General features: G+C 38.9%; 1 protein-coding gene across 1 annotated transcript in view; it reads right to left on the bottom strand.

Moving 5' to 3' along the window:
- The window catches only part of LOC124599517 (oxysterol-binding protein-related protein 2), a 218254-nt gene that overhangs the window by 99918 nt on the left and 91686 nt on the right, over nucleotides 1-26650 (bottom strand). The window contains exons 2-3 of the mRNA XM_047136084.1: nucleotides 10146-10387; nucleotides 827-1037 (exon numbers count right to left, since the gene is read on the bottom strand). Coding sequence (XP_046992040.1) covers nucleotides 827-1037; nucleotides 10146-10189 — 255 coding nt within the window. The 5' untranslated portion in view covers nucleotides 10190-10387. The remainder of the gene's footprint in view (nucleotides 1-826; nucleotides 1038-10145; nucleotides 10388-26650) is intronic.

Here is a 26650-nt window from a genome sequence, read left to right as displayed (position 1 = left end):
GTTTTATATTATTGCAATATAGGGGACAGAGTGTCATGGATAAGATATGTGAGTTGGAGTGGTAATCATTAAAACAAAAGTGTTTCTCATTGTGACCAGACCTTTATATGAAATTTCAGCCACAATCTTTCTTCTCTGTGTGTGAACATATTTATTTGATTTACACCTAAATGGCGAGAAATGACCTCATAACAAAATAAGTGAAATCAAAGCTCACATGAAAAGATTTAGGTGCTTGTTTGTCCTACATACTGTTTGAGAGTGGAAGGACAGAGAAATGGTCTGAAACTTGTTCAATGAACCAACTGCCAAGCACATAAGTGTGGATTGCAGAGTAAATACATAGATGTAGACTAATTTATGGCAAACTTTGCTATACAAGCAGGTAAATTCCTTAATGAACAATTTTGAGATCACAGAAATGGGTATGATTCAACAACATCTTCAGCTCTATTGAAATGGACATCATGAGGCCTGTACATTAGCAAGCCAGCTAATTCATTACAGGGACTAATCAAGTCCTTTGTGGATCAATGTTGAAACAAGAATAATGAAGAATTGTGCAAAAGTGTTGAGGATAAATCCTGAGATGATCCACAAGATGTCAAGGAGGACATGGAGATGCATAGATCTCTGTTCAAGGTACTGAGTACACATAACACCTGCTGAAAAAAATACTTTTTTTAAGTAATCCAATGTAAAATATATTTTTTTGATCTAAGAATATGGGAACATCTCATGAGTGTGTGTGTGTGTGTGTGTGTGTGTGTGTGTGTGTGTGTGTGTGTGTGTTTTATGTATTACATGGTTTTTTGGCGACTCTTACCTGCATACGAGAAACTGGATCAGTTGCCTCAGATGCCCGTTGTAGGAGGTGAGCATATTCCATATACTCAACCATCCGCTGCAAAAAGCTGAGAGGCTCGTTAAAAATCACTGGCATTGTTATCTTGCTTAGTTCTTTTCCAATGCAGTTCTTCAGCACAGACCACAATGAAAAATCATTTCGACTGAACATTGGGACAGGCAAACATTGTCTGTAAATAAAACAAACATATGTGTTAAATGGTGGACAATGAATTGCTGAAAAATAAAGTATTGACAGACATAGTTGTATAATGTGTATCTCAAAATGGTCATATGTTATGGAGACACACTTCCTTTCCATATCATTCAGTGAAATAATTAACTTATTCTGCACTGTGCATAAAGTAGATGCCTGTGGTACAAACACATATCACACATGATCTAGCAGAAATTTTATCAGGTGTAATGAGAATGTAAAATATAAAAATATAAATGTAAGAATTGAATTCCTCCAGGCAGAAGGAATTTTGTGATGGGTTCAACTGCTAAATGCCACCTACCAAATACAGTTCTGAATGTGTCAACTGACCATCGTTTGTTAGTTTCTGTAAACATCTTTCGCGTATTTAAAAAAAAAAAATCTATTTCACTTCTTCTAAGTCCTGAAGCCACTTCCACTTTATGTCTGTTTCATTCTTAAGAATAGGAATAGCCACAAGTGGACAGATCCAGTAAGGTAAACAGTTGCAGGAAGCACTGTTATCTTGTAATTGGGGAAAAAAAAAAACTATCCAACACTCAGCACTATGCGGCTGGGAGCACTGTCGTGGTGGGAGAACCTATTCTTTGATTAACACAATGCAGACAACTTTCTCCTTACACAAGGAATTTAGCATTTGAAGACAGGTTGACTATGATGTTTGTGAGAGAAAGTCATGGTAGCCTATGTTCTTTACGTAAAAGAAATATACATTGTTTTTATCTTGGTTCTCACTTGTTTTGGTTTATTTAGTCTTGATGATGAAGCAGTTTTCCACTGGCTTGATTACTGACTGGTTTTGGGGTCATACCTATAACACAATTTCTCATTATCTAAAATGTTTTTCTTTTTTAAGTGTGATGTTAGCATATTCTTCTGTCACATCCACAACTACAAAAATGCCAAACATTGGGACATCATTTACAAAAGCAAGCACTCTGACCTAACTAATCCTTCTGTGCAGATGACAGTTTTTCAGCATACTTGAATCGGCATGTAGTAGAGGCACCTAGTAAGAGTTTCAATTGATTAACAACAGTTGTCATATGTACCACTGATGGTAAAAATTGTATGATTCAGATCAAGTAATTTTACTAACATTTTGTTCCCGAGACATGTCACAGTAGTAGAAGTGCTAAACCTTGTCTTTTTTGCAGTATTGCTTCTTGTCTTCAAGAAGCTTACCAAATCTCAAAGCCACAACAGCACTAGTTATCTAACAGTATAATGAAATGAGGACAAAGTCAGCAGCATGAGAATGTCACAACAATAGTGTAGAATTTGTAAGAAATATGATTGGTATTATTGCTGCTACTAACATAAAGCAAAAATGTTTAATAGGCAGCAAAATAAAAGTCACTCACGGTACTTAAAAAATAGCAATTTAGATATCAAACTAAGTAGTAATTTTTCCAGTATTGTTGCCATAGTGGCAAAGTCACAAAACCCTTGGGCATTCACCCTACACACTATTTTCAATTCACAAGGTTCCAAAACATATAATGGCACAAAGAGTAGGTCTCAAAATTGAAAACTAGGTACAAAAACTTCAGAAGTTGCAAACTGAGATTGTTCACAAACCACATAATCAAATTATTACACAATATTAAGCACTGTCGGTGCCTTACATTCCTAAATATCTGACTCACAGCTGTCAGCAAATGGTGCTGCAAAGTCTCTAGATCTATGCTGGAATTTACTGACATTTCATGACCTTTACATCCAAGATGACACATTCAGTGGCTAGTTATTTTCCTGTTCCATGCACCATTTGAATGAATAATTGATATGATACAGAATGAGTCATTTTATATTCACATTACTCATTTGTATGTAAATGTCGCTACAGGCTGACCACATGCAAGCAGTTTTCTTACTTTTTAATTTATTTTAATATGGTTGTGAATTAGTAATTTCTACCCACACATTACAAAAATCGTTGTTCTACAGAATAGATGGAGTTGTCAAGGAGAAACCTTTTCAGCTTGTTTTCAAATTTAATGTTGCCATACTTTGGATAAGCGATCAAATTTTGGTGGTAGCACTGTGCTCCACTTCTTGTGCTAAGGACAACCTTAAGGCAGACTAAAGTATGCCTTTTTTATTGTAACTGCATGCATCACTGTCCTTTTGAATGACAGCGTGTTATTTGCAATAACCTTTGCGGCATAATGAATATACTGTGAAGTAGTAGTCAAACTGCCCAACAGCTTAAACAAATGTCTGCAAGATGGGTGTGGGTGGGCACCATGTATTACTCTTACAGCACATTTTTGAGTTAATAAGACTTTCCTTCTGGAAAATGAATTTTCGTGTAACATTATTCCATGTGAAATTTTTGAATGAAGATACACAAGACACGTTAACTTACCAATTTGTCCCTCCTAAAGATTTGCAATTAACCAAAGTCTAAATGAGGTTGAACTAAGTTGTTTTAGCAGTTCCAAAATGCATTTTTTCCAGTTTAAATTCTCATCAATATGGACACCTAATAATTTTGATGTTGCTTCAATGGGATATTATTCTCAAATGCATCATCATCATGTCAAAAGCTTTCATAAATGATTTTAGTACTGAAACAGGTTGGTAATTATTTACATCTCTCCAGTTATCTTTCTTATAGAGAGGTTTAGTGAGAGTATATTTTAATCTCTCTAGAAAAATACCCTGAGTTAGTGATGTATTACGTATTTCAGAAAAGAAGCACTTATTATATGGGAACATGCCTTCAGTATTCTGTCCAAAACACCACCAAATCCAGAAGGGCTCTTATTTTTGAAAGATTTTTTTTCCAATTTCAGGATGAGAAGTGGGAAGACATCCAGATGACTGAATTTCACATGGGTTGCTTTTTCAACTAATTCTTTGATTGTTCTCTTGAACTGCTTGTCCCTATAGTTTTACTATATTTGAGAAATTATTATTAAATATACCTGCTGTTTGTGACTGGTCATTTATAGCCCTTCCATTTCAATCAACAGTAACACTACTCAGTTCTGTGGCTTGTTGTTCTGTATCTGTGTTGTAACATTAAATACAGATTTTAGTCTGTTGTCAGAATTATTGATTTCTGACATAATGTGGAAGTTCTTTGATTTTAATAACTTTTCTTAGTAATTTTGAGTAGTTTTTGCAGTGTGTGGCTACTGCAGGATCTTAAGTAGTTGTATTTCCTTTTTCCTTTCACAAGATACTTTAATCTCTCTAGTGATCCATTGGTTTTTACGTTGGTGTATAATGCTCTTTCTGATCCATTTATGAGGAAAGCTATTTTCAAACAATGGTATGAATTTACCATGGAACAAATTAAATTTTATGTCAGCATTTAGCTCGTTTATAATTTCATCCTAGGCCATCTCTCGTAAACTATTCATAAACATTCTTGTGCAGGAGTCATTAATTATTCTAACAGATTTCCATTGAAGCGACTTTAAACCGTAAGCACTTCCTGAGGTACTACCTCATTTTATTCTACCACACTGTCTAACATGAATATTTTCTTGCTTTGAACTTCATCAAAGAAAACATTGTCACAGTGCTACTGCCCATATCCACGGATGTTGGGAAGTAAACTAAGATCACATTGTAGCTCCAAATAAGGTTTTCTGATCATTTTTCTCCAATTACAATCAAATCTCAACTCTTTTTCAGTATTAATTCACAAGCACACTCTTCTGTGTGCTGATCTCTATGAAATCTACTTGATTCAATGTTTCTGAACTTGTGTTCTGTCTTAATACAATGTAAAAACACCTCCTTTTCCTGTATTACTTCTATATGCAATTTTTTACATTTAATTTCTTTAACCCTGACATTATGAGGGGGCACAAAAAAAATAAAAAATAAAAAAAAATCGGAATAACATTGCCATGGGTGGAGCTTGAGTGGTATGCACTTTTACCACTGGGTGTGTATAGCGCAACTCATTGCCAGTTCTGTGCTGCCGCCTGTGTTGTTGATCTGGCTTGTTGTGTTCATCTGCAGTGATTGTTTTTGCTAGCACTGTTTCGTTCTTGTTTCATTCTTTATGAGGGCAAGTTTAAGTGAACAATGTGCAGATGTGAAATTTTGTTACCTACTCGGTAAAATGCTGCTGAAACTGCTTTAATGTTGAAATCAGCTTACCAAGATGACACTATGGGAAAAACTCTAGCACATGAGTGGTTTGCTTAATTTAAAAATGGCAGCATGTCAATTGATGACAAACTTCATTCGGGACATCCACCAACTGCCCGAATTGACGAAAATATTGAAAATATTCGATAGATACTTGATTAACTGTCAGAGATTAGTGGGTTATCTTGGAGCTCAGTTCAGTGAATTTTGATGGAAGATTTGGGAATGAAAAGAGTTGCTGCCAAACTTGTTCCTCGGGTTCTGACTGACAATCAAAAGGAACGTTAAGTTGAAACATGCTGTGCTTTGAAACAGCAGCTTGAAATTGATCCACATTTTCTGTCAAATGTCATTACTGGTGATGAGTCATAGTGCTATGGTTACAACCCAGAAACAATGCAACAGTCAAGCTAATGGAAGACACCTAAAAAATGTTGTCAAGTCAAATCGAACATCAAAACAATGTCGATTTGCTTTTTCGATGCCAGTTTGTTCCCCTAGTTCAGACCATCAATCAAACTTTTTATTTGGAAGTTTTAAGATTTCACAAAAGTGTTCAACAAGAAAGATAGGAGACTGGTCCTTCCACCACGACAATGCACCTGCACACACGGAAATCTCTGTTAGACCGTTCTTGGCTACAAATGGAACAGTTCTGCTGTCCATGCATCTTACTTGCCCGACCTGCCTCCATGCGGCTTTTTCTTATTTCCACAAATGAAAAGTGGCATGAAAAAACACCTATTTGACAACACTGAAGAAGTCAAGGAAAAAATGAGGGAGGAGCTGTCAGCTATTTCTAAAGAAGACAACAAAAAATGTTTTGAACAGGGAAGCACCAGTGAGGCAAATGTATTAGTTATAAGAGAGAGTATTGTGAAGGTGATAAGGTTGTTTTGTAAACTATTTGAATACATACAGTTTTTTAAAAAATTATTCCAGCTTCTTTTCGGCGGGTGGGGGGGGGGGGGGGTGTTCAGATAGGCAAAGGATGTCTTATCTTTTCTGGGTTTTCTAAATTTTCCACACAGGCAAGAAGCTCTTCTAGTGTATTACTCAATCCCCTAACATTCTGAAGAAATAAGATAATCTTACTTTTCTGTGCATTGTCATACATTTTGTGCTGCTCTTCCGTTATTTTAACTTCTTTCGCAACAGGTTGCCTGAAACCTGACTCTAACTTAATAAAAGCTATCCCCCTGACACCAGTAACCATAGGGATCTTACTTTATGTGAGAGTGGCTCCCTGTACATTTTCTGCTAGAACCGCAGTCAGCCGATCTTTCCCTCTCTTATTCATGTATAAGTTGTGTCTAGTACATCTTCATCTCCCAATTGTAGCAACAGGCACTGTACTCATATGAGATTTCATTGCAGTCAGCAGCAGCAGCCTGCACATCACTGTATTCACAGAGCTGTATTAGCCCAGGACCATTCATTGCACTCCAGAACCTCCACAAAACTCACACTTAAGTGTGAAGTTGCAACTCCTATTCCAACTAGGTAAATTTTAGAAAGATTGAGACCCATGACTTAAAGAAATTGAACATAGAGAAAAAGCTCACATTTCAGGAGGGCCAGGTGTGTTAAGTACGTCACCAGCATCAAGCATGGAATTGGGAAGTGCAAATTATAGCTTGGTTATTTATTGTATTAAGTTTCCATTGCATGAACAGGAAAATCTTGAAGTAATAAAAAAATAATTTGGAATCTCTTTGCCCAAACCCCTTTCTATTTTTAATTTCTCACTATTTTGATGAAGTGTAGTGGAAGGAGTAGCATTGATGTGGGGACTCCTCAGTACACTTTTTATAGGTTTGTAGGTACTGTGCCATCTGTCACCTTCACAGATGAAGTCTGATGTCTAACATAATAATTTTGCTTTGTTTTCTTCACACTCTTATTTTTTAAAACCATTTCTCTTACCAAATTATCACTCTACCATCACACGTCCCCTTAAAGACAGTTCCAAATAGTTTTGTTTAACAGAATGAGATTTTCACTCTGCAGCAGAGTGTGCGCCGATATGAAACTTCCTGGCAGATTAAAACTGTGTGCCCGACCGAGACTCGAACACGGGACCTTTGCCTTTTACAGGCAAGTGCTCTACCATCTGAGCTACCGAAGCACGACTCACGCCCGGTACTCACAGCTTTACTTCTGCCAGTAACTCATCTCCTACCTTCCAAACTTTACAGAAGCTCTCCTGCGAACCCTGTAGAACTAGCACTCCTGAAAGAAAGGATATTGCGGAGACATGGCTTAGCCACAGCCTGGGGGATGTTTCCAGAATGAGATTTTCACTCTGCAGCGGAGTGGGTGCTCATATGAAACTTCCTGGCAGATTAAAACTGTGTGCCCGACCGAGACTCGAACTCAGGACCTTTGCCTTTCACGGGCAAGTGCTCTACCATCTGAGCTACCGATGCACGACTCACACTCAGTACTCACAGCTTTACTTCTGCCAGTATCTTTATCAGTAGAATCCCTATTTTCTAAGATGCTGAACTTGTTGTTTAATAAGGTCTACTGTAAAGTCATATTCTTAAGTAAATTCTCACAATCTACATTTCTGATTTCCTGCTGAAAAAGTTAGTTCATTTTCCTAAAATTACACAATTTCCCAACATTAAAAAATCAGTACATGAACAGCTTCTTTTCCTTTACAATGAAGCACATTTATAAGCTACTTCTGATGCCAAAAACAGCATACAAGGTGCTATCCAAAATTTTCGGGACTGGTGCTGCCACTGTTGAAAAACTTACCTTACACATCAGTCCCAGCGCCTCTGCCAATGATCAAATGTTTTCTGGAAGTCCTGTTCTTTGAGGGTGTTTATCGCTGCCAGCAATGCTTCTTGAATCCTCTCTAGAGTGTCGGACCGATGGCCTTTCAACTTGAGTTTCAGTTTAGGGAAGAGCGTGAAGTCACAAGATGCCAAATCTGGCGAGTATGGTTGGTGGGGTACAACCACTGTGTTGTTTTTTGCTAAAAAGGTCCTGATGAGCAAGGACATGTGACAGGGTGCGTTGTCGTGATGCAGCAGGCAGTTCCCTTGACAACAAAGTTCGGGCCGTCGTGGCCAAACATTTTCACGGAGCCATCGCAAAATGTCACAGTATTACACAGAATTCACTGTTTGGATGGGTGGGATGAATTCCTTGTGCACAATTCCCTTGGTATCAAAGAAAATGATGATCATGCTCTTGACTTTGCTCTTCACCTGTCTCACTTCTTTGGGTCTCGGAGAGCCTGGGCTCTTCCACTGGGACGATTGTTGCTTTCACTCTGGGTCATAATCGTAAATCCAGCTCTTGTCGCCGGTGATAACCCGTGCCAAGAAGGTTGGATCATCAGCTGCAGTCTGACGAAGGCCCGCTGTTCTGTTCGCGGATCCATCGTAAAATCGCCACACACCAAACACAGAGTACTGCAGAAATCACTGTGGACACGCAACACATCCTCCCAGCTGAATGCCACTCCGCACATTAACTCATCAGATATGCAGCTCTCGCCACCTAGCAGTGCAAAGATCTAATACTCCTACTTTCCAGATAGCAGCGCCAGTCTCGGAAATTTTGGATTCCACCTCCTATATGTCTTTTGGTCTTCTAATGCTCCAACATTTTCAGGACACCTTTACTGAAAAAAATGTGGCATTCTGAGGATATTGGAGCATTGTAATAAACCTTTATAAAAGATTAAAATTGTATGTGGTCAGGACTCTAAGCTAGACGCTTGCCTCACACGGAATGTTTTTACCAAATAAAATATTCAAACACACCTCACAGATCACTCTTTCTGAAACCGTGCTGTGATGGAATGAGAATGTTGTATTTGTCCAGATAATCAACTAATCTATTGTACATAAGCCTTTCCAGCAGTTTTGAGAAATGTAATATCAGTTAAACAGGCCTGTAGTTGTTGGGGTCATCCTTATCCCCTTTCTTGCACACTGTTGCCACCCTGATTATCTTATGTTATTCTGGAAAAATTCCTTCTCTGAAAGAGCTGTTTGCTATGTCCAGCAGTGGTGAGAGTATTTGCTCACTTACTTGCTTTATTACCTGATTCGATATTTCATCATCACCAGCTGATTTCTTGGACTTGACTGTGTGGACAACAAAGGATATAGCCAATCACCTGATAATTTCACTGAAAATTTCTTCTGCTGGATAAGAATTATTTAATTCACTTATACAGCTACCTACAGTAGTCCTTACTGCACAAGAAACCTAAAATATTTATTTATTTTTGTATGCCTTGTTCTGGTATCTGGCTGCCATGAAATGTTGTTCATATTTTCTGAAATCTGTAACTATTTTCTGTGATTGGTAACCACTGGTTAAACAAAGACTAAGAATTATTACCATCCAAACTACAGATTGAATGCAGATGATTCATAACTGAGTATACTAGGATACGAGATATAACGATACATGAATTGAAATTTGCACAAGCAATACATCTTTCAATAATTTCCTTTCAGCAGTTATAAGTCTCGTCTCTAATCCTAAAAAAAATTATGTAAATACCAACTTTACATTCCACAGAGTTTAGAAACTTGTGCCAATGTAAAATATTTATCATGAATATGAAGAAGTTACTAGGGTAGGATTTCTAAGAAATGAACTTTTATCTCTGCATCCTTCAAAAGTTATCTTGGAAGGTTTAATCAGTAGTTCAAAAACATGGGAATAACTTAAAATAAGGTTTAATAACAAAAGTCAGTATACAATGAGAGTCTTCGGGTGTCACTAGCTCCACAAATCCCATAGTCCATACAGTACTGAACCTGAGTATCAGGTTCTTAAAAATAAATGGATTTTTTAAAATATTTTACTAACCTGTAAGTCCTGGAGTGGAAGGTAAAACAATGGGGAAAAAGAAGTTTGTTGCAAATATGAGCAATAAAAAAAACATTATTAAAACATTAATTTTTTGAAATAAAATATTACATACCTGTAACGCTTCTTCCTTTCTGCACTGCTCTCCTCTGAAGCCATATTGCCACTGAATCAACCACACCAGTCACTGTTATAATTCTATCACTTTCTTCCTGCCTCATTCGAGCTACACTTTTCTGAACCAAATTGTTTATAATCACTATAAGGCTTCCCAGCCTTTGAATACTATCAAACACGATGGGGAATGCAATACCACCTCATTGCAGCAACCATCCAGACTGCCTCATGGTTTCAACTCTGTTATGAAAGATGCAGAATTAGATATTTCTGTACTGCAACACATTTCACAATTTTCTGCAAATTCCTAAGTCATGTGCACAATGATACAAAAATGTGCCTGCAAGGAAGTGGGGTGAACAGGTGGTGTGTGCATGCACTTTTATGAAAATAAAATAGAAAAAAAACTACAGCAACGCAGAGAGAGAGTGTGAGTTTACGAAGCTAGACTGGTGACTGGAAGCTACAGTCAGAGATGGCAACACCGTTTGTAGCACAACACAGCGTATAAGATTTTATCACATATAGCAGAAGAAGAAAGGAAAATGGTAACCTTGCATAATCAATCTTAATGTGTAGAGTCACACTTTGTGAGTTGCACTTTTTGAATTGTGAAATGACTCACAAGACTCAAATTTGAGTTTACGATTTAAAAAAATGGAAGAATCAGTGCTTCAGGAATTACAAAACATACGACTTTTACAAGTCATATAATCAATCAGAGAAATTTTAATAGAGTGTATACCGTTAAAAAAGATCCGAAATTATAAAAATATAAAAAAGTGAAGATAACTGCCTCCATCTGCTAATGGTATTGTTTGTCAGATTGTGTTATTATGTGAACTCAGGCTAGATGCATTATAAATGCATCCCTTTATAAATATTAAACTATATGACATGTAGTAGTAGTAGTAGTAGTAGTACTAGTAATGGTGGTGGTGGTGGTGGTGGTGGTGGTGGTGATCATTGTTCTATTCATCTGTGGATCACTTTTACAAGGATGTTGGACTAGTGTGTTTCCTTTCATAACACAATTTATCTTTGAAGTTTTTGTTCATGGTTTTCTGCTGAAAATGTTGAATGCTATGCTAAGTGAGTGTCACCAACTGTCAATCAGAGGCAGCCTCATAAAAAAAATAGAAGAGAACATGTATCAATCCTAGCATACACCTTTCTATGCAAAGGAATGGAAGTGCTAATAATGCCTCGCAGTGAATGGCAAAAGTTTGTCTTCACAAAGGCTAACAATGCCCACTCAATATCAGGAATGAAGTACAAGTTTGTAATTTAACAGAAGGAATGCATTTGTAACCAGGAAATTAGAAAACAGGTTACTTTTTAAGACTCCTACAATGAATCTGAGAAATCGTAATACACAATAGTGACATATTTTTGTATGGACTTACTCCAACAGCTAAGTTATTTTTCCACACTGTAATTCACTTTAAATTTATCTAAATCCCAAGTCACCTTCCAGCATGTTGACATCTGTCTGACACTTAAATCCAAACATCAAACAAAGTAATACCACCCAAAAAGTAGTAACATCTCCATTTCAAATACTGCCACCCTATCCAAGTCAAACGCTCTTTTTCCTTCAGTCTAGATATCTATGGGAATTGTTTCAGCTCAATCATCATCAGTCACCATTTTCAGGTTCTCCTCTCCCACTACTACTCTATTTATCTTATCTGCAAACAGATCTCCCAGGAAGTCTTCTTCACTATTATTCTAACCAATTCATTTCCCACTTCCAAAACAGACAACAACATCCTCCTCAGTGCGCAACACTACCAAGATTTTTTTGCTGAGCAATAACTCCTTATATCAAGTCCTGTAATGAGATCCTTTTCCTTGATAACCTTCCTGCATAACTCCCTGTCAACTTCAGACAACCTCCTAAACATCTAAAATTGCACTTCTGACTAACAGACAGAAAAGCTATTGCAGCCAAACTGCATGGCCATTTTCATGACTAATAAATCTTCCATTAGAGAACTAGAGTATCATGTCACTGTTCTAGGGACATTAGGATGAGTTCACAATGAAGTTTATTGAATATAAGTAAAACTCTAAAAGGTATAGTACACTGCATTCAGAAACACAGTTGTATATGTCATGTAGTTTAAGAATTATGACTGATTCAGTTAGTAATGAGGCTTTTGAGACAAACTGTATCAATTTATACTTGAATGTTATGAATTCAGATAGTACACACTTTCAAGAATTCCATTCTCTTAATTAATAATGTCAGTCAATAAAATATTTTTAAGAATGACTGTCCAAAGTTGAATCAGCTAGAGATCCATAATTCTCTGCATGTACTAGATCAACTCATTCTTCAACCTATGCATTTCCCTATTTTGAGTAACATGTCCATACAATAAAAGAGCTGTAGAATGACTCCTCACTCAATATTCAAAATAGACAGTTATACCTCTGTCACAACTAGATCATCCCCAGGGAATGTAATTGACATCTCAGGTGAACGATATAAATTGCACAGTGAAACAAAAGTAGTTATCACCTAACAGTTAGTGTGAGCACAACTGGTTTGTCTCATATCATGTTAGGGGCAGTAAACTATTCTCTTATCCTGATAAATTTACTGCTTTAAAGTATAGCTGAATCAGGACATGTGATGCGATACAAAAATCAGACCACAGTTTGGGAAGAACAAATATCTACTTACAACTATCAGAAGACATCAGTCACTTTAACATTTATTTAGCCATGTATTGTGCCAACTGAATGCTGATAATCTTACAGGAGACTCAAAAGTAAGAAACAGGACAAGAATAAGATAACTGTTCAATGGTTAGCTACTGGCCAGCCTTCTACAGACATCCAGGATCTGTCATCCTAACTGAGATATCAACTTAAACACTGAGGTAAGGTGGCAAAGTGTTAAGACAATAGAGAGTGGTGATTCAAATGACCACCCAGAGACCCAGATATAGAGCTTCTGTGATTTCATTTAAGGCAAACACTCGTATGGTTGCCTTGAAAGTTTCCATCAGAACTTGTGCTCTGTCTGTAGCATCCATTTCATCAACAGAACATTAAACTCTAATCTTCCCTCCTTCAATTTGCCTGTATATTCAAGAGAAGGAAGTTTGCAAGTATAGTTTGTGGCAAGGGAAGGTTGATGATGTTAGCTCGATCTTGAAAAGGGGCTGGGGAAACATGATATATGACTATTTGATATCTCAGAATAATCTTTAAAATGTACTGGACTGAAGTGAGTTGCGAGCTGTTTAAAACAGGAATCTAGGATATATTAGTTATCCTAGCAGTATGTTATTTTTGATTATATTTATTGTTATGTGGTTCGGAAGTTCATGGGTAAGTGCAAGATTACAATCCCAAAGGTTTGGTGTTCTATGCTTAGTTTGTCCTGGGACTTTTACTGCCACTTATCTTCTATGTCATCCCTGGCAACCATTTATGTATGTTCAAAAAGGATGAGTTTCACCATAGTTCAGTGTCCATGTTAAACTGTAGGTCCCCCTATAACTGGCTGGATAAGCCAATTTAAACATCACAGGATGGCAAAGGCATATCACCTCCCATAGGATCATGCCTAGTAAAGCACTGTGATGGTCAAGCCAACCTTTAGGTTGATGGCAGCTTCACCTTTAACTCATCTACACTTTCACTTCAAATTCTACCAAATCCATGTGAAGTGTCTAATTCCCAGAGAAAACAAGAAAGTGTGACCACAACCATAGGTATCCACACTTGCCCCTCCCCCCCTCTCCACCAACCCCCACCCACCCACCCCTCTTGGAATTTGGAATACAGAGTTTTTATTCATATACTGATTGGATAATTGTCAGATCTCTGGAATGTAATAAATTTTTTGTATCACCTACAAAATTTTGGTATTGTGGCAACAGTCCCCCATTTACATGCTCATAGAGCCAGTCTGTAGATCTGTGTTTACAGTCATAGTGTTTAGAAAAATACTGATAATGGTGAGTGCACACTTTGATTTTATATTGTGCAAATAATGATGTTATCAAAGTTGCTAGAGTTTGTCGGTATTACAGTTCTTAAATTAATTGCATGACAACACATGTCCATTTCAAATATTAGGACGAATGGATTTTAAATATTATATTATTCTGAATTGCAGTTTCTTAGAAGTTATGTTATAGCAATGTACTAAGCACTGATATAAAGAAATTATTACTATTACATTAAAACATTTTATACACTTCACTGTGACTTTTATTAAAACTGTAGGTATCTATAGGGGATTTAGACTGGTTTATAGTGGAGTGAATGAAAGTTAATACAAGCAAACCAGCATTACTTCGATGAATCTTTGATGCATGCAGAACATATTGATTGCCATTCACTTGGGCCTTTTCACCAGAGGGAATGGAAGAGAAAATAAGATAATGAGCATAGCATACAAACACTACATTATAGTTTTTGGAGCTAATAATCATCACACTGTACAGTCAGAGCCATGATCAGAGCCGTACTGAGGGGGTGGTGAGATGGGTCGCTCTGTCAATGGTGCAGGCATAGGTGGAGCATAAAAACTGACCAGGGCAAAAAAAACAGACTGTTTCAGAATTAGATGGGAGAGGTACGTGGGTTCTTTACCCCAATGGTCCTATCTTCTGCCCATAAAAATAACTTTTTCCCTCAGCCTCTGGCCAGAAAATACATGGTGTTGTAACAGTATCATTTTGTCCAATAAGAATAATTAAGAAATGACTACTATTGCACAGATGTCCAATAGCTAACATGCTTCATGTGGCAACAGTGCCCTTAATTCACACAGCTGTCACTTACACAGCTCACTCATGTTCATCAATGAAGTTCTCACTGAAATTTTCCTATGGTATTGTAGAGTATCAAAGGTCTCAGTTCACATCAGAGAGAATTATCAGTTGTTGATGCTTGTTCACTTGCACACTCAGATGTAAACCAGGCTTCAGAAGTGGGGGTGAGGGCAAGTTATATTTTTGGGATATGGGACACAGTTACAAACTAACCCCCCACCCTCCAATCCACACACTGTGTGTGTGTGTGTGTGTGTGTGTGTGTGTGTGTGTGTGTGTGTGTGAGAGAGAGAGAGAGAGAGAGAGAGAGAGAGAGAGAGAGAGAGAGAGAGAGAGAAAGAAGCTTGAATTCTGTCTCACAACTGAGATAGCTGCATGAAAGGATATGTCTAAATTTTATAATACTTTTAGTGACTACATTTTTATCTTTATCACTGGGAACTTACTGAAATTACACATTACTTGCATATGCCATACAAATGCTTTAATGAAGAGAACAGCTAATTAGGGTGATCTCATTGGTAATTTTCCCCTATTGATGGCTTGATTACCTGGTTCAATTCCTGCTACAAGAAATTATGGATTGGAAAGATTCTTTCAATGAGTGTATAAGGGACAGTCAAGTGAAAATGAGAGATATGAAAAAAAAGAAAGTTAGTGAACTGTTTACTGTTTCAAAAGTAATCACTATAATTTTTAATACATCTATTCCACTGTGTGACAAGGCACTCATTACAAAATGAAATTTTCACTCTGCAGCGAAGCATTCACTGATATGAAACTTCTTGGCAGATTAAAACTGTGTGCCGGACTGAGACTCGAACTTGGGAACTCTGCCCTTCATGGGCTGGAAGAAAGGATATTGCAGAGACATGGGTTAGCCACCACCAGGAGGATATTTCCAGAATGAAATTTTCACTCTGCAGTGGAGTGTGTGCTGATATGAAACTTCTTGGCAGATTAAAACTTTGTGCCGGACCGAGACTCGAACTCGGGATCTTTGCCTTTCATGGGCAAGTGCTCTACCAACTGAGCTACCCAAGCACAACTCACGCCCCATCCTCAAGGCACTCATTGCCTTCATAGAAAATTGTTTACGGTTTCCTACCAAACCACGATTGTACCCAGGAGACTGTATGGAGGATGCGTAAGGGCTTCCCAATGAAACTTCTGCAGCACAATAGAAACAACCTTGGCAACATGAGGGCAGGCATTATCATGCAACAGACTGATGCCACCCATCAATGTTCCTGGGCCTTTGGACTTGGCACACTTCAATTTTGCTAAGTGTCCACATGGACACCCTCCATACAGTGCCAGTCTCTCCACACATGTTCCGTATATTTGGAGCCTTGAAGAAAGACATTCATGGTTGTTGATTTGCTTCAGACAAAGAGATCCCCATCTGGGTACAATCATGGTTCTTAAGACAACCGAAAACATTTTTCCATGAATGTACTGACCATCATATCTCACAATGGGATAAATTTTATTAACAGTTATGATGATTACTTTAGAAATAATAAACAGTTTACTTATTTGTCCATCTGTCTCATTTTCATTTGATTGCCGCTTATATGTACCATTATTCATCATAAGTTCTCTGCATTCTTTGTAATTCTCATTTTCTCTGTAACATTGTAGGATTAAAAATCCTTACAGGGATCAGCAATCATGTTGGCATTTGATAAATTGATGTTCAAATCTAGATCACAATTTGTTGGCTGATTTTGCACAATTTAGCACATTTCTGCTAATGTTATCATCAGATTAAGCAATAATTATGGCAGATATGGTGTATCATATAATGATTAGTAATTTGATGTACCATCAATAAATGAAAAAGACTTATTGATGCTAGGTTGAAACGCTTATTCGAACAAGATACATTATATCTATTATATTCATTTCTGACTTTTAAAACAGGGTTAGCTGAGAGGCATTAACTGTATGAAGAGAGTGAATCAATGGTCACCCAGACTGAGTATAGATTATAAGTCTTCAATGTAGGCAAACATTATCTGCAATACTCAAACTATATAATGTGGCGCAGTGATGAAAGTCCTTTTGACACTTTACAAAAGAGCAGGATTCAAGATTCATCAAGCCATACAGGTTTTGGTCTCCCAAGGTCTCCCTGAATCGATTAATGCAAATATCATCCATGATGGTTTATTGAAACAGGAGACAATTGATTTCCTTCTTCAGTGTTGTTCAGTCCAACCTTAGACTCTGTCTGTACTGATATCTTTGTAGACAGGACATTTAACATCAAGCTTCCTTGTTTCCTTGTTAGTATGCAGAGTCAATTACAACAGACACGGAAGTAAGCCAATCTGAAAGTGTGTCAGTTGGCTCCTGGTGAGTCTGCAGTGTGTCTGGGATCAAGCTGTCTGCCTTGTGAGTGGTGAAGGATGGATGCAACAAATAAGACATGTCTGTATGTACCAAATTGGGATATGGTAAATTTTGGGAGGAAAGGAGTTCTATGAGGTTTTGATTAAGTTCTTATGCAAATTTACAGACACTTGCAGTGTTATCTTTCTGGAAAGTCCTGTATTCCAGGTACCATTCATGGGCATATTGGTCAAAAGCACCTTCCTTGTGGATTAAGTTACTAAAGAACATCATGTCCATCCCTCCTCTGATGCAGAAAATGTGGATTGTTGGAGAAGATCACTTGCTACCAATCAACAATAGCCCAGCTTTGATTATGCTGAGCAACGTTAAATCATTCAATTAGTACAGTATTGTTTATATTGGTGCAGATACCATACATTTTCTTCAGAGTCCCATGTGATACAAAGTTCAATGAACTCTTTTGATAGTTATGATTCTGGTGGAATCCCTGCTTATAAGCAGTTTTCCTGCAGTGCTGCACTCATGATCCACTTTTGATACAGATCAATATGAACAAGCTCTGTTACTCCATCATTTCACAAATATTGCCTCCCCCCCTCCAATGCCATCATGCCTTGATGCTATTCAGATACATTGATTCCTTTAATTATGAAAGCATTGACTTAAATGTGTACAGAGAGTGTCAGTTCCTGTATATGTTTATATTTAAATTCATATACATACTCTGTAAGGCACTACATAGTGCAGAGCTGAAGGTACTTCATAACAATATTAACAATCTTCTCTCATGTCCCAATCACATACGGCAAAAACAAAAATACATGTCAGTATGTCTTGTGCACTATCTAATATCCCTGGATCTCATGAAGCCTGTGCCAGATATATCAGGGTGGCAGCAGAAATGTCACATAGGTTCCTCTAATATGGGTTTCCTAAGTGTATGCAACAGGATTTTTGCAAAAACAAGATCGCTTTTCTTCCAACAATTCCTAATGAAGATCCCCGGGCAAACTCAGACTTACGTATGGAGAGTACTGATCTCTCATGATCCTAGCGGCATGCCTCTAAATTAGTTCGATGTCTGCTGTCATCCCCCACGGTTGAAGATTCCAGAGGCTGGAGAATTGTTCCAGAGTTAGTCACATTAGCTCCTTGCATGCGATTTGCTTAACAGATTCACAACAATTTCCCAGACTCCTTCCAACCTATCTCCACCATTCGCCTTCTCTATGCATTGCCCAATTTTATATTGCTTCTCAGTAGTATCCCAAAACATTTTAATGATGTGACGTGCCCTCTATATTCGCCACTAACATTTTAATTGGATACTATCGAGTTCATTCTCTTTGTTAAGAGCATTATATTGCATTTACAAGTCACGTTCAATAAGTAATGCAACACTTTTTTCTCGGCCAATTTTGGTTGAAAGACTGAGGAATCTGTTGTGGGACATTGCGGAATATTCCCACTTCGGCCCCTCTAGTTTCATGAAGTTCCGATAGGTAGCAACGCTATAAGTAGTTTTCAAAATAGCGTCTGTAATGGAGGTGCGACCAAGCAGAGAGCTTTAACACATCCATCGCTATCAGTGAGTTCCTTTTGGCGGAAAACCAGAGAATTGCAGATGTCCATAGGCGCTTGGAGAGTGTGTATGGAGACTTGACAGTGAACAAAAGCACGGTGGGTCTTTGGGCGGGACTTCTGTCATTATAGCAACCGGAAACAAAACAGCAACCCACGGAGCGGCGCCACACCACCTGTCCTGTTGAAGAAAAACTTCAAAACCGCAGCCTCAGTCGGTAAAGTCAAGGCAACGGTCTTCTGGGTCTCTGAAAGGTTTATTCTGTTCGATGTCCTCCCTCATGGTGCAACGATCACCTATGAAGTGTGTTGTGTTACCTTCAGGAAATTGAAGAAACGACTTCAGCGTGCTTGTCGCCACAAAAATGCAAAGGAACTTCTCCTTTATGAGAACACAAAACCTCACACAAGTCTGCACACCCGAGAGCTGCTCACTAATCTTCACTGGATTGTTGTCCCACACCTAACCTACAACCCTGATCTATAACCTACCGCCTGTTTGGCCCAACGAAGGATGAACTCCAAAGGAAGCAATAATGGAGAGGTTACTGATGCAGCAAGACGTTGGCTCCGACGTCGACCAGTAGAGTTGTGTCGTGCGGGCTTACAGGCTCACCCAGTAAGGTGGGGTGAGGCTGTCTGTCGCATTGAACAGATATAATGCTGAAAAATATGATTTTGTAGCCAAAAGAGTGGGAAATAATATGGTGGTTTGGAGTCCTGATTAAAACTAGCGCTTTCAGAAAGAAATTGTCGCATTAGTTACTGAACGCTCCTCGAAAATATTTCATTACGCTAGGCGCAAATTTTGGTCAAACTTTTCAGCATTTCCTTTCCTTTGGCCAAAGAAAGATATTTTCCTGTGAACAACAGCATTATCAGCGAACAGTCTCATATTTCCCCTCACTCTGCCTGACAAATCATTTACATATAATGAGTATGTTGTTGTCCCTATTATGCTTCATCGAGGAACATACGATGTTACTTTCATTTCTAAATTAAAGGATAACGCACTATTTTTTATTAGTAAAAAAGGTATCGAGACATTAGCATGTCTGTGAAGATACCGTGTGTGTCGATATATTGATTATTGGTCAGCATAGTGGTACAGTGCAGAAAGGTTATCGCAAATCTAGGAAGTCGGAATCTACCTGTGCACCTACATCCACTGTTAGCATGATGCCATGTGTGAATTAAGTGTTGCGATCTCCACTTCAAAAATTCCAGTAACATCTCTGACACACCCAGTAGTCATCATGTAACTGACACCTCTCTTCATCTGTAGCACTGATTTTTTTCTGTACTGAAAATAAGCTCACAGGAGGACGAAATTTTGTCCAATCTCGCAGGCATGGAAATACTGAAGTACCTGTCTGACAGCTTTCGACCACTTCAGATCAGTGCATTTCGTCTTTATATCTGCTGTCTTCAGTTTCAGCACAAGACAACAGATTTGTTGGAAGACTTGGCTACTTCCATCGACTTTATCTTTGGTCTGAGCTTCCTAGGATTTTCAGATTCATCAGTTTACATTATGGGGCCAACATCACGAGCAACTCGCTGCAGACCATCACATCTATGAGGGGTTCTTAGCAATAGGCCCCTCAGGGTAGTGAGGACTCACTCTGGAAAGTAGGAAGGAATATTAGGGTTTAACATCTCGTTGACGACGATAACCTTAAAGACTGAGTACATGCTTGAAATCGATCAGAATAGATCAAGAAACTTGTGGTTCATGTCTAAGGAAACATCTCAGCAATCTCCTTAAAAGTATTTACGGAAAAGAAGAAAACCCGTAAATTGAGGGTAGGGCAGGGATTTCAACCCGATTCCTCCAGAGTACGAGTCCAGTCTCTAAAAATCTGCATTACCTTGCTCGGTGGCTCGCTCTGGTATCTCCGATTAGAAATATTTTGTAAACTCTGTTTTCTTTGATCTATCGTTTTAAAACCGTTTTATTGGCGATGCCTGCCAATATAAACTCAAAGATTTTCTAAGGGAATTACTGCAACTGGATTGAAATGTTTTCACATGCTTAAGCTCCAAACTGCAATTCTGAAAACTGGTTCGGTCTAGGCAACGATATTCTTTCATTTTTTCACCATCAGGTGTAGCATGTACTACACGGAACGACTTATATCACTAATTATCTTTGTTTTCATTTGCTCTGAATAAGTAATGGGCAGGCAAAATACGTCCGAAAAGAGACAGTGTGCATCTGCAATGCAACAGGCTGTAGTCTCAGTGCCATTACTGGAATGCAAGCGGACACACGCGACTAAAATCACACATGTGCGAAGCGAATGCCGATCACCGAGGGAAGAAATAAAATTTGGACTTCAGTGTTGTCAACAATGAAGCAGTTGAAAATGGAGAGTTGGAAGTTGGAGCTAGAAGTTACAAAATCACTGGAGCCGTAATCCTCTTGGATCTTTGTCATGTACCAATGGAAATGTATTCACATCATACGGAAAAATATACGTTGCTGGCCATTAGAACTGCGACATCAGGAAGAATAACAAATAATATATATTACTTACTGCCGGCCTCTCGGCATCCCATGACCTGATGTTTTCAAAGCATGTGATATTTGGAAAACATGGTGGCCACAGCAACAGCCAATCTCTCTAATTTTACATTCGTGATCTCCTCAGGAGGTATAAGTAGGGGGAAGCAATATATTCGATACCTCATCCAGAAACGCACCCTCTCGAAACCCGGACAGCAAGCTACAACCCGATGCAGAGCACCTCTCTTGCAGAGTCTGCCACTTGAGTTTGCTAAACATCTCCGTAACGCTATCACGGTTACCAAATAACCCTGTGACGAAACGCGCCTCTCTTCTTCGGATCTTCTCTATCTCCTCCGTCAACCCGACCTGGCACGGATCCCACACTGATGAGCAATACTCAAGTATAGGTCGAACGAGTGTTTTGTATGCCACCTCCTTTGGAGATGGACTACATTTTCTAAGGACTCTCCCAATGAATCTCAACCTGGTACCCGCCTTACCAACAATTAATTTTATATGATCATTCCACTTCAAATCGTTCCGCACGCATACTCCCAGATATTTTACAGAAGTAACTGCTACCAGTGTTTGTTCCGCTATCATATAGTCATACAATAAAGGATCCTTCTTTCTATGTATCCGCAATACATTACATTTGTCTATGTTAAGGGTCAGTTGCCACTCCCTGCACCAGTGCCTATCCGCTGCAGATCTTCCTGCATTTCGCTGCAATTTTCTAATACTGCAACTTCTCTGTATACTACAGCATCATCCGCGAAAAGCAGCATGGGACTTCCGACACTATCTACTAGGTCATTTATATATATTGTGAAAAGCAATGGTCCCACAACACTCCCCTGTGGCACGACAGAGGTTACTTTAACGTCTGTAGACGTCTCTCCATTGATAACAACATGCTGTGTTCTGTTTGCTAAAAACTCTTCAATCCAGCCACACAGCTGGTCTGATATTCCGTAGGCTCTTACTCTATCAGGCGACAGTGCGGAACTGTATCGAACGCCTTGCGGAAGTCAAGGAAAATGGCATCTACCTGGGAGCCTGTATCTAATATTTTCTTGGTCTCATGAACAAATAAAGCGAGTTGGGTCTCACACGATCGCTGTTTCCGGAATCCATGTTGATTCCTACAGAGTAGATTCTGGGTTTCCAGAAATGACATGATACGCGAGGGTTTATAGTTTTGCGCATCTGCTCGACGACCCTTCTTGAAGACTGGGACTATCTGTGCTCTTTTCCAATCATTTGGAACCTTCCGTTCCTCTAGAGACTTGCGGTACACGGCTGCTAGAAGTGGGGCAAGTTCTTTCGCGTACTCTGTGTAGAATCGAATTGGTATCCCGTCAGGTCCAGTGGACTTTCCTCTGTTGAGCGATATCAGTTGCTTTTCTATTTCTTGAACACTTATTTCGATGTCAGCCATTTTTTCGTTCATGCGAGGATTTAGAGAAGGAACTGCAGTGCGGTCTTCCCCTGTGAAACAGCTTTGGAAAAAGGTGTTTAGTATTTCAGCTTTGCGCGTGTCATCCTCTGTTTCAATGCCATCATCATGCCGGAGTGTTTGGATATGCTGTTTCGAGCCACTTACTGATTTAACGTAAGACCAGAACTTCCTAGGATTTTCTGTCAAGTCGGTACATAGAATTTTACTTTCGAATTCAATGAACGCTTCACGCATAGCCCTCCTTACGCTAACTTTGACATCGTTTAGCTTCTGTTTGTCTGAGAGGTTTTCGCTCCGTTTAAACTTGCAGTGAAGCTCTCTTTGCTTTCGCAGTAGTTTCCTAATTTTGTTGTTGAACCACGGTGGGTTTTTCCAGTCCCTCACAGTTTTACTCGGCACGTACCTGTCTAAAACGCAATTTTACGATTGCCTTGAACTTTTTCCATAAACACTCAACATTATCAGTGTCGGAATAGAAATTTTCGTTTTGATCTGTTAGGTAGTCTGAAATCTGCCTCCTATTACTCTTGCTAAACAGATAAACCTTCCTCCCTTTTTTATATTCCTATTTACTTCCATATTCAGGGATACTGCAACGGCCTTATGATCACTGATTCCCTGTTCTGCGCTTACAGAGTCGAATAGTTCGGGTCTGTTTGTTATCAGTAGATCCAAGATGTTATCTCCGCGAGTCGGTTCTCTGTTTAATTGCTCGAGGTAATTTTCGGATAGTGCACTCAGTATAATGTCATTCGATGCTCTGTCCTAAACATCTGAGTGTCCCAGTCTATATCTGGTAGCTTCTACATCTAATACAAGCCAACTTGGGCGAAATCACAGTACACTCCACTTTAAAAGTCACACTCTTCCGTTTGTCACTGCAGGATATCTTCCACTGTGAATCCAAGCGCGCCTACGCCAAATGTTCCTCTGTGCAATTTTTCTGCTTTATAACACTTCTTAAAATTCACTGCTTGTTTGAAGCATTTTAGCTGGCTGGTGCTGTGGATGCGGAATGAGTGGCATCCATCAATTAAATGCTGCTGCTTGATAGAATCTAATACATAAGCTGGACCCACTTCCACAAGCCTAACAACACGAGTGTACGTGTTTACGGCTTCTGACCTTGTGTTTGCTTGCATCAGGTTTATTCTTACGATGAACGGATTATAGGTAGCGTACTGAACGGAACGCAGTCGCTCTACATGCGCTACTTATCTCATAGTTCTTACTCTGCTATCAGACGCAGACACACACTTATACACACAGTGTGATTTTAAATATCTACCTGCACCAGTACTGTCTACATAATAAGATAGAGGCGTCCCTCGATTCAATCCAAGTTTTTCGTTAGCTGCAGGGCAAAAACTGGAACTGCAAACCTTTCGCAAGCATTGTGGCAAAGGGCTCTCCGCGCCCCCTCCCCCAATCAATACTAGTAATAGGAATAATCCTCATAAACATTCAAAGTCACTTATTTTGGTCCAGATATGTGTCCAGTATTCAGGAATACACATTTTCAATAACTTTCCAGTATCCATATTGAGTTTAATTATTAATAAAGTTCAGTTTAAGAGGACCTTAAGGATAAATTGAAGCCCAATTTCTCCCACTCCACTGACAATTTTCTTAGTAGAACCAGTGGATGAATACATTATTAAGAATATGAAATAACGTGCACGTGAAATTTGACTTCTGCACACCTTCAGTGCAGTAAAGTGATCAAAGTAAAAAATTGTTGTAAACTCTAAGATTTATCATACGCACCTCAGTGTTTTGTGACACTTTTTTAAAATTTGTTAAATGAAAAATAAGTTTAAGAATGTTTTTACTTACTGGACATGTATGAGAAATATTTCGCTTAATACCTATGGAAGAAACATTATGATATTGTTTTTTTCTAAATATGTATCCTTGATGATCTATTGAGCAAAATGTATATCTAATCCAATCATTGTCTGACTGGAATCTGCCTGGATAAAACCAAGGCTAGTCGTTCTACCTGTGTGTAGTCATGGAAGTAAATACGAAATTTTAAGTTTTGATTGTTGGTCATTATTATACTAGAGATCTGGGTTGATCGCCAGACCGTATTCAGAGTGCTCCCCACGATAGCTCCTGATATTTAGTTGTTTTTTTTTTTTTTAATATATTACGTACAATTCTGCCAAGCAGCAGCATTTAACTGATGGGTGGTAGAGGCCTTAGAGGTGACTGAACCAATGCGATTGATCTTGGTTGAGAAACAAGCCACCCATCAGAAGGCGGAGTGTTATCGGCGGTTACCAAGTTGCACAGAGGAACATTTGTCGTTGGCGCGCTTGGATTTACAGTGGAAGATTTCCTGCAGTGACAAACGGAGGACTGTGACTTCTAAAGTCGATTGTACTGTGATTTCGCCTAAGTTTGCTTATATTAGTTGTAGAAGCGACAAGAAGTGTTAGTTGAGGCAACAATCGTGGATGGCAACGGGATTTATAAGGTTCCTCGGCGTGACTGAGTGCTTCCAGATGTTCTGCCGAGTTGTAGTTTCCATTTTATGAGCAGTATTTTGGAGAGCGACCCATTCTTCTTCCTCAGTTGCTGCGAGTTTCGCTGGTTGGGGTCTAGATAGTGAGTACACGTGACAGCAAAACTCGCAGCACCTGATGAAGGCGACTGGGTCGGTCCCGAAATATTGTGCATAGAACGGAAACTACTCGGCAGAAGATCGGAAACCACATCAATAAACGTGGCAACGTTTCTTAAAATGGGAATAAACTACATTGTTTCTATAGGAACTGAAACGTTCAGTCTTGGTGTGGCGTTTAGATCTTTATGTGTTTGAAATGGTGCGCCGGGATTTTTTCTTGCTGAGGTTCTCGATTATATTGAGAGAAGTCAGTGGGAGGTTTGACACTGTTAGCGTGTTTTGTGTTTCCAGCCCACTGACAGGATCTTGGAATTTCTCTGATTGCCACTGGACTGCTACTATAGGCGTAAATAAACAACAGTCTAACGGCGGTACTGACTTTAAAGAAATGGCTGGAAGACGTACAAATATGAAAACTGCAAATGATAGTCGCAGTGTAGTTACATAGGCTGTTGAATTATTGCAATCAAATTTGAATATATCAATACCACCTTTTTTCTATTTATGATAAAAGAATATTCCTACAGGTATGATCTCCTGAATTTCACCTATGAAGTAACCCTAATCGAAATTAAGAACCACACTACCTGAAACAGGGCACCCTTTTAGTACACTCTCCAAAATGTATATTTCTTTGACATAAATTATTAAATGTAATCTGTTGACTTTCACTATAAAATGTTATATATAATCAAAATCAGTTATGTTTTACGTATATCGGTCATTTTCGGGAGTTTCCAGCTGAATTTTAACAAACCATATTCTTAGATTTCGTAAGCTATTCGAAAATAGGGCGCCTTACCATTCTATTATTGGTCAAGCGCTCCGTAGAAACTATTATCGGTTGTTCCGCAGCAGTTGGCAATTGTTCTGTCGCTGCAGGGAGTTGGCATCACATGTGCACGCACAATTTATCTATTCCGGGGAGGTGGCAATGAGCTCTGACGCCACGTTCAATCACATCGCACACGTTTTCGAACGGGTGCAGATCTGGCGAGCCATCCATTGGAACTCGACACTGTGTTCCTCGAGGCATTCCAACTCCCTATTGCACTTGTGACATGGCGCACTATCTTGTTGAAAAATGCCACTGCCGTCGGGAAACATGATCGCCATGAAGGGTTTACGTGGTCTGCAACAGCTGTACGAACACTTT

This window comes from Schistocerca americana, chromosome 1, assembly GCF_021461395.2.
Source record: "Schistocerca americana isolate TAMUIC-IGC-003095 chromosome 1, iqSchAmer2.1, whole genome shotgun sequence".
Taxonomy (NCBI): Eukaryota; Metazoa; Arthropoda; class Insecta; order Orthoptera; family Acrididae; genus Schistocerca; species Schistocerca americana.
The sequence above is the reverse complement of the archived record's forward strand: the minus strand, read 5'-3'. Positions and strand labels throughout refer to the sequence as shown.